Source organism: Siphateles boraxobius, unplaced genomic scaffold (assembly GCF_051911475.1).
Source record: "Siphateles boraxobius isolate OS27281-9 unplaced genomic scaffold, OSU_SipBor_1 153, whole genome shotgun sequence".
NCBI classification, from domain to species: domain Eukaryota; kingdom Metazoa; phylum Chordata; class Actinopteri; order Cypriniformes; family Leuciscidae; genus Siphateles; species Siphateles boraxobius.
In genome coordinates this window covers 85,463-95,000 of record NW_027508759.1, presented here as the reverse complement: position 1 = coordinate 95,000, position 9,538 = coordinate 85,463, and the positions used below count along the sequence as shown (strand labels likewise).

The window sequence follows — 9,538 nt, the reverse complement described above, 5'->3', positions numbered from 1 at the left end:
TAAAAAAAGCTATAATAAACAAAAATTCTCACATATAGCCTCTATTAAACATGTTTTGGTTTAGATTAACCCTTCATCCTCACGTGTGTTTCCTATAGGAACATCTCACACCCGGTGAAGCAGCGCAGAATTTGAGACACGTGGCGGACAGCAGCGTACCCATAATCCTCAACATCATTGGTAATGATGACGACCTCACACACACACACACACTCACACTCCGTCAGAGGATGCTATGAGAGCATGGTGTGGTGTTTCAGGTCTGGAGAGCGCTAAAGCAGGGGATTACGAGACGGCGTTCTCGTGTTTTCTGGCTTCGGCTCAGCACGACTACAGCAAAGCTCAGTTTAACCTGGGAGTTTGTTACGAGAGAGGACGTGGAGTACGGCGAGACCACAGCAAGGTAAACGCACGCGTGTGTGTGTGTGTGTCTCATGTTTAGTCAAGTCACCTTCAATATAGATTGTTTCAAAGCAGCTTTACAGTGATAACAGGAGATTACAGTAACAGAGATTTTTTAGGCTTTACAGCAGCTCTAGAATAAAGTTATTGTCCAGCTAAAGTTAGTTTTGATTGATTCACTTCCGTTGCAAAGATCATTAGTTATGATGTTATGATTGTTATGATGACGGGCCACTTACACGACACCGTTTAACTGAAAACAGAAATCTTTTAATGCGCTCCGGCTCAGTCGCACGATAACAGTGTTTGGTGTTCGAGAACGCAAACCTTGCATATTACGTGTTTAGTCTATAGGTTTGCGTGTTTGAATATATGTGCGCAGACGTGTCTTTCTTTACAAACTGACCTCAAGGAAGTACTTGTCTGGCCTTAAAAATTCATAATACAGAATTTCTTGTCACTTCCGCACATCCTTGTGAACTGGAACTGTGAATGTTTATATAGTCTCTTCCGTGTTTAATCACACATGACTGTCGTCATCTCAGGCGGTGCATTACTACAGACGCGCCGCAGTCGCTGGCCACCGTCAGGCTCAGTATCGCTGTGCTAAACTCCTCCTGAACAGCAGAGGGCAGCAGAGCTCCGAGACCGACTCAGAAGCGGCGCTGAACTTCCTCCACGCAGCGGCAGACGCTGGACTCACGGAGGTACAGATGATGTGAACATTGCTTAAAGGGATGGAATTCCATAAATGTGCATCTATCCATCATAAATGTGCATCTATCCATCATAAATGTGCATCTGTCCATCATAAAAGTGCATCTGTCCATCATAAAAGTGCATCTGTCCATCATAAATGTGCATCTATCCATGATAAAAGTGCATCTATCCATCATAAAAGTGCATCTATCCATCTTAAAAGTGAATCTGTCCATCATAAAAGTGCATCTATCCATGATAAAAGTGCATCTCTCCATCTTAAAAGTGAATCTGTCCATCATAAAAGTGCATCCATCCCATCATAAAAGTGCATCTATCCATCATAAAAGTGCATCTATCCATCATAAAAGTGCATCTATTCATCATAAAAGTGCATCTATCCATCATAAAAGTGCATCTATCCATCATAGAAGTGCATCTATCCATCATAAAAGTGCATCTATCCATGATAAAAGTGCATCTATCCATGATAAAAGTGCATCTATCCATCATAAAAGTGCATCTATCCATCTTAAAAGTGAATCTGTCCATCATAAAAGTGCATCTATCCATGATAAAAGTGCATCTCTCCATTTTAAAAGTGAATCTGTCCATCATAAAAGTGCATCTATCCATGATTTAGATGCACTTTTATCATGGATAGATGCACTTTATGGACTTCAAAACAGAAACAGTCATTCACTGCCATTATAAAGTGAGAGATTTTAGCAAAACACTCTAGAAAATGCCCCCTTCGTTTTAGAGGCTCGTCCTTTTAATATGATGTGCGGGGGCCGAACGTGAGTGAGTGACACGTGCAACTTATACCATTGAGACAGGCAAATCCCAAAATTGACATTTATGTTACGTCACAGGGCCACTAGGACAGTCTCCATAGGTTTATGTCACTTTTATCTTGTTTAATACATGATTGGCCCAAAAAGAGATGCTCATCCACGATCCGTCTGTGACATGTTCATTGAATAAAGAGAATGGGGGACATCAGAAATGCAAGGGTCAGAAAGACGCCTTGAAATTTGGCACATTTGACCGTCAAGGGTCCCCGAGTCGGGCCGCCAAGTTTCCCAGTTCTAGAAGCTTCCTGAGGCTATTGGCCCCTGGGAAAGTAACTACATCACAAGTCCTTTACAGGCACATGCCCCCATAGAGATCTATGCAAGACAGAGAGAAACTGGGACGTCCGAAATAAAGGGGTCAAAAGGTTGCAAAGCCTTGAAATTTGGCACAGTCGCCCGTCAAGGGTCCCTGAATCGGGCCCCCAAGCTTTGTCGCTCTAGATGCTTCCTGAACCTATTGGCCCCTGGTAAAGTAACTACATCACGATTCCTTTACAGGCACATGCCCCCGTAGAGATCTATGCAAGACAGGGAGAAACTGGGACGTCCGAAATACAGGGGTCTAAAGGTTGGAAAGCCTTGAAATTCGTCACAGTTGACCCTCAAGGGTCCCCGATTCGGGCCCCCAAGTTTCCCAGTTATAGATGCTTCCTGAGCCTATTGGCCCCTGGGAAAGTAACTACATCACAAGTCCTTTACAGGCACATGCCCCCATAGAGATCTATGCAAGACAGGGAGAAACTGGGACGTCCAAAATACAGGGGTCAAAAGGTTGCATAGCCTTGAAATTTGGCACAGTCGACCGTCAAGGGTCCCTGAATTAGGCCCCCAAGCTTTGCCGCTCTAGATGCTTCCTAAGCCTATTGGCCCATGGGAAAGTAACATGATGTATGAGGCCTTGCATATGCCCGCATCTAGATCCATGTAACACAGAGAGAGATGTATGAAAAATGACAAAATATTTTATCGCATCTCTCAGCCTAGCCCTCTCGGTATATCGTCATGGGCCCTGTGATACAACTTTTTCTGAAGTTTGGGGCCCCTAGGACCACCAGGGGCCAAACGTGGGCCACTGACACATGCAACTTATCCCATTGATTTCTTATAGTAGGTGTTTGGGGGACAGTGCTCAGACAGGTCCGAATGTCCCAAAATGTTTTTTTTTTTTTTTCTCACTTTTATTTTTATTGTTTTAGGCAGATCAAACACAAAGCATGGTGATCTTAATTTTGAGTATGATTACAAAATGCAAAAATAAAATAAAATGAAAAAATAAACACAAGACAGCAACCAGATGTCATGATGAAAAAAAAACCCTTCAGATTACACAGTTTCTAATGCTATTCTATATGCTATCCATTTGCCCCATTTTTCTTTAAATTCAGCTTCTTTCAGTCTTAGAATAAAGGTGATTCTTTCCATGGTGAATATTTCCTGCATGTCCATCCACTGAGTATGGCTGGGTGGCTCCGGTTTGAGCCAACTTCCTGTTATCGCTTTCCTCCCTGCCGACAGTAATATCTTAACCAAATATCGATCATCTTTCTTTACATTGGACAAAAGGCCCAGATACATTGTTGTAAAAGTTAATGGTACAGAATACTTCAATACTTTGCAAAAAAGTAAGGTGAACAGAAGTCCAGAAAGGTTTTATCTCAAGACAGTCCCAGAAAACATGCGTGTGGTTAGCATCCACAGAGCCACATTAACTCCAACACATTTGTTGTTTACCTTTAATAGATGGCGTGATAAAGAATCGAATGAAATTTTTCCAATTGAATTCTCTCCATTTTTGTGAATTTGTAGATGTCTGTGACCACTCACAGATTTTATACCATTCTTCATTTGAGATCGTGACAGCTGCTTCTCTTTCCCACTTTTCTTTGACGTACAGGGTTGTGTTTTTCTGACAGGACATTAAGCTAGTGTATAGCTTTGAAGTGATTTTGTGCATTTTCTGTTGGTATGCACCACACAGAGTCTCTAAAGCTGCATTAGGTTCATTTCTGTCCTTAATTTCTTTATTATAGTATTCTCTTAGTTGCAGGTAACGGAAGAAGTCTCGATTATCTAGACTAAATTTGTCTTTCAGATATTGAAAACTTCTTATTTCCCCATTATTAATTAAATTATAAAAAGCTGTAACCCCTCTATTGATCCAATATTTGAAATTTGAGTCATGCATTCCTGGTTTGAAGTCTTTGTCATGCGCTACCCATCTTAATATTTTTCTTTCTCTATGCAATTTTAATTGTCTTGCTACACTATACCAAATTTCCATTGTGAATTGTAGTTTTGTTTTTTTAATGTCTTGAAGGTGGGTTCTTTTGATTTAGACTAGTATGCAAGCACACAGAAACAGATAAATAATCTCCCGTCCCTTAAGCAGTTTGTGTGTGTGTGTCTGTCTCCAGGCTCAGGTGTATCTGGGTGTCGTGTTGTCGGAGTGGGACGAGAAACAGTCCGTTCATTATTTCAGGATGGCCGCTGAGCGAGGGGTAACACACCTCTCATCGACATACTCTATACTAATGATGTGCTTTTTATGAATAAAGAGCTTTATTGTGTTTGTCACGTGTGTGTGTGTGTGTGTGTGAAGGACAGCGGTGCTCTGGTGTGTCTGGCTCAGTGTTACGAGAAGGGTTTCGGGGTTTCTCCGTGTGTCCAAACCGCAGTCAAGCTGTATCAACAGGCAGAAGCCCGAGGAAACCAGCAGGCCAAAGACGTCCTGAGAGACAGACACAGCAGAGAGGGTGAGAACACGCGTACTGAGATGAAAACGCATATATGTGACCCTGGACCACAAAACCAGTCACAAGGGTCAATTTTGGCCGAGGTACAACTAATGAAAATCTGGAATCTGAGGGTGCAAAAAATCTAAACATTTAGGAAATCGCCTTTAAAGTTGTGCGTGTTTCAGTAAGTTCTCAGGCAGTTTCTAATTTTTGTTTGGCTTAAGTTGAAGCTCTAAAATTACTAACTGGGAATAAATAAAAACTAAAACGGTATAATAAATTAAGCTTAAATACAATAGTAATGTAAAAAAAAAGGAATTAAAATGACTAAAAATAACCAAATTACTAAAAATTTAACTAAAACGAAAATGTAAACATATGAAAATAATATGAATAAAATCTATAATAAAAACAATGCAGGAATAACACCGTTCTAAATATATAATATACATATACAATAATATAATATTTTTATAATAATATTTATAGCTGCAAGCAAGCGTGCATCAGATCAGCTGCAGAAAAGACATTTAGAGATGATTTTAAGCTAAATGGTTGAAAACCTAAAAATACAAGCACTTGTAATGTGACTTAATTGCTTATTACTTTTGACCAATAGGTGGCGCTGACACCAAATTGATCTGGTGTGGTCAGTGTTGGGTGGAAGTGACACGCACCAAGTTCAGTGTCAATATATTAAATCTTTCCAGAGATGTAGCCTCAGATGCAGTTTGGCATCATGATATCAAATTTGTATATGCGATATACGAAAACCGCTTCATCTATCGGCATTAAATCCATAACTTTTTGCCGGCATAAAATGAAGATGATCTGACTCGAATTTTGTGAAAATCGGAAAAACGGTCTAGGAGGAGTGAGACAAGTTGGTTTTAATAAAAGATCAACAGGAAGTTTTGCAGACTATTCATAGATGCCACCTACGTCACTAGAAATAGAACGCCGCAATATTGACGACCGATCTCGCCCGGCGCCGCCCAAACTGCCCATTTGAATGAGAGAGAAGACAGAGATAGATGGGTAAAATTTTAATTTTAGGCTCCGATCCTTATTCGTTACCCCCAGTTTTCTTTTGTCCTTTATTATCTGCCCCAGACTTGCCCCAATTTGCCTTCCATGATATATATATATATATATTTATCTTGTGCATAACTCCTCCCCACACAGTGGGGGTCGCTTCAAGGCTTTCAATGAGTACAGACGCGTATCAATATGCTGTTCCTGGATTGGTTACAAACGTAAAAGTGCGGCACCTGGCCGCCAAGGATTTATATTTAATCATGGGAAATGTTGGTATTATAAAAAAAATCAAATGTATGATTCTGGTGGTAGTTTGCTCTGACTAGGTAGCGAGTTGTTAGCTAGCTAAGTGGCTCAGCTGGTAGCTTGCCAGCTGTTAGCCACGGCTCACGGCTAGCTGTCATTAATCTGGATTAGGCCTGTCGCGATAGTCAATAAATCTATTAATCGCACGATAAAAAAATGAGCTTGATCATTTTTCCGGCCGCGATAATTTCCATTTGCATGCTTTGTTTTGTTAGACTGGATGACAACCCTGTTTAAGAAATAACCGACATATTTTACGTGAATACTCTCCAAAACGGACATTTAAACATAATGTTGTGTGTATTTGTCCATTCAGACACGAAACAGAGCTCAATTCATTACTCGTGCGCTGTCTATGTCTGCACGCTTCGGGTCGGGTGTGTGCGCACTGAAAGATGAGACATGATACAATATTAGACATTCATACAATATGAGACATTTATTCTATCCTTTTCTTTTGGTATAGAATAAAATACCAGTTCGGGGTTCCTCTTTCGGCACAACATATTGCAGGCATTACTGAGACCGCCGGTCGTCAAGATGGCGGCGCAAAGCTACAGTGACGTCATGTGAACCGAACGAATTGCATAATTGGTATCATAACAGCTATTAGCATTTTTTGAAATTTCATCAGCATTTTTGACCACGAGATGGCGCTGTACCTTCAGGGTATTGTGTCGAAGACGGATCGTTTGAATTAACGATTCTGATTCCTATTTCGATTCCAATTAGGCAAAAAAAAAAACTTGGATATAATTTGACATTTATTCTTCTTGCAAAACATTTAATTGTAGCTGAATATTATGAACAAAAACCAACAGACGTAACAACACTTACACTTGGAACGTTTGCCTGTGGTTTAAAAACACCATAAAAAAACAAATAGCCTTGCTAATATAAACGTAAAGCATTATTAAAGAAAATAAACAGTCAAAGTAGGCTAATTAAAAAAGAACAAATAAAAAATTAGCAATCTGAACAAAGATACGATTGAAATAAACAGTGTTTTAATATTTTCAGGTATTGGTACAGAAACTGTAATAAAATGTAAAATAACACTGCATTTTATAAATATAATATATATTACAAATAGAGTTACAAAAGTTATTCAGTCAAAAACGAGTGAATTTTCTCTTTGTTTGATTAGTGTTATTATAGAGACGGCAGGAATATTAGTGCTGTCACTTTAAGAGCCGCACAGATCCATTATACTGATACACATGAACACAGAGTCTCTAGTGCTTGAACGGTTTAAAGTCATATTGAAAAGCTCACAAAGGAATCGATACGAGGAATCCAAATTTAGATTTGATAACAAGTATTCGATTCCTGACCTCAAGTATTCGATTTCGATTCCCAACCCTATCAAAGACACATACCAAGTTTTGTGACGATACGATTCTCTCTCTCTCTCTCTCTCTAGTCTTACGCTCAATCCGATCTGCTCCTTGCTTCTCTGTGATTGGTCAACTGAATCTGAACGCCTTCGTTCCTCCAGAGACCAGCGCTGAGAAGCCCCGCCCACAGCCTCGATCTGACTGTCAATCAAAGTCACTTTCTCATTCCTGGAGTACTGGAAGTCTGAGTTCACTGTCGTCGATCACTCTTCAGATGCTCAGTGCCGATAGCAAGGTTTGGACGCTAGGAGTGCGATAACTTGATGAGGAATTCATATTCATCTATCAACAGTTATTGATTTTTAATGGGTCCGCTGTACAGTCAAACCAAAATTTATTCGGACACCTTCAACATTTCTCACAACATTATATGTAGCTGTTAGAAACGCACACACACAGCACAGGTTATGATGGAAAGTACCTGATCGAGGATCCGATCTGACACATGAATGTTCTCGGCCAATCAGAGTCGAGCTGCTGAGTTCAGAGCTCTGTGATTGGTTGATTTATCTATGAGATGTGATATATTTTTTTTCTGCCAGTGTGGGAGTGGGAATCTCTTTATAATGTGTTTGGTTTTGTATATATTTGTGTGTTTGGGTATGAAGAGTGTGTGTGAATGCTGCGAGAGCTTGTTTCTGCCACGGAACAAAGATGTAAAACGGGTCATTGTGATTTTTTTATGTCTAAATAATTTGGGGGAAAAAACAGATGTTAACTTTTGAGGAAAAATATCAGAATTGCAAGATATAAAGATATAAGATATACATTTTGAGAATTAGTCAGAACTGCAAAATACATATTATGAGATATAAACTCAGAATTTTTAGAAAAAGTCAAAATTGCGAGATATAAATATAAATTTTGAGGAAAATAGTCCGATTTTTGAGATATAAATTGCGAGATATAAATTTTGAAGACAATAGTCAGAATTCTGATAATTGTTTATGAGTTTATATCTCGCAATTCTGAGATGCAAACAAGCAATATTGTGAAAGAAAGACTGAATTACCTTTGTTTTTATCCCGTGGCGGAAACAAGCTTCCATATAATAGAGTGAAATTGTGAATGAATGAGTGTTTTTACTGAGCATGTAGAACGTGATGTGCAACAATAAGCTTTTCTCTGTATTATTTGTGTATGATCTGTTGTCAAACTGCCTTGTGAAGGTCACATGGTGCTTTTATTCATAAGTCATTTTCCTGTTTTCTGTTTTTCAAAAGAGTTGAACGCATTGTTTACATGATTACACTAAAACCGTAAGCTCACATATTGATCCAGAAACAGAATTATTAATAATTATCAAGAGATTTACACCATTAGCACCATTTTTCTACTAAATTAATTGCATGTGCCAAAGTTTTAACTAAGATATGTGCCTTAATTAGATTATACACACATACAAGCCAACAGCGTTTTGTCACAAGTATTAAATATCAGAACCTGATATTGTAGGTTTATCTTGATCTGTTCAGCACTTTAATTGGTTTGTTGAAAAAAACTTCATCCTAAAGCACTTAATAGAAATAAAGACTTCTTTCTTTACACTGTCTTTGTGTTTGACTCATATTCTCTTAATATACATTAAGTAATATACATTTTATTATACATTTGTTTACTACTTTAAACCTGTTCAGAATCTCTAAATTTAATTTGTTCTTTAATACAGAAAAAAAAGTTTTACTGTAGTGTCAAGTCAGCTTTATTTATATAGCGGTTTTTACAACACAGTGTTTCAAAGCAGCTTTACAGAGATAACAGGAAAATAATGCAACAAAGTATATTTCCAGAATAAAATAGCGTCACAGTCCAGGTTAAGTAAGTTCAGTGATGGTTCATTTTTGTTGTAAAAAAGTTGTTGAAACCGTGATGTCATAATAGCTGTTGAATGTCAGAAACGTACAATATTTTAAGCGAGTTGAATATCAATTAAATAGTAATATAATATTTATATTAAATGCATTTATGAGGGTTGTTGTTTAAGAATGTTTTAAGTTCAGATAAAATTTTTCATTATAAATGTTTGAAAATGTAATTAATTTTACACGCTACTTGTCTCATGAATTTTAAGTTACGTTTCTAGCGTGACCTGATTAATATTCAT

General features: G+C 38.4%; 1 protein-coding gene across 2 annotated transcripts in view; it reads left to right on the top strand.

Annotated features, from left to right (window-relative positions):
* The window catches only part of dele1 (DAP3 binding cell death enhancer 1), a 12,717-nt gene extending 3,733 nt beyond the window's left edge, over window positions 1-8,984 (top strand). For both annotated transcript variants that reach the window (XM_077230909.1, XM_077230907.1), the window contains 6 exons: window positions 99-180; window positions 261-403; window positions 948-1,109; window positions 4,373-4,456; window positions 4,558-4,711; window positions 7,461-8,984. In XM_077230909.1, the coding sequence (XP_077087024.1) occupies window positions 99-180; window positions 261-403; window positions 948-1,109; window positions 4,373-4,456; window positions 4,558-4,711; window positions 7,461-7,693 (858 nt within the window). In that variant the 3' untranslated portion in view covers window positions 7,694-8,984. The remainder of the gene's footprint in view (window positions 1-98; window positions 181-260; window positions 404-947; window positions 1,110-4,372; window positions 4,457-4,557; window positions 4,712-7,460) is intronic.
* Window positions 8,985-9,538: the final 554 nt, after the last annotated feature.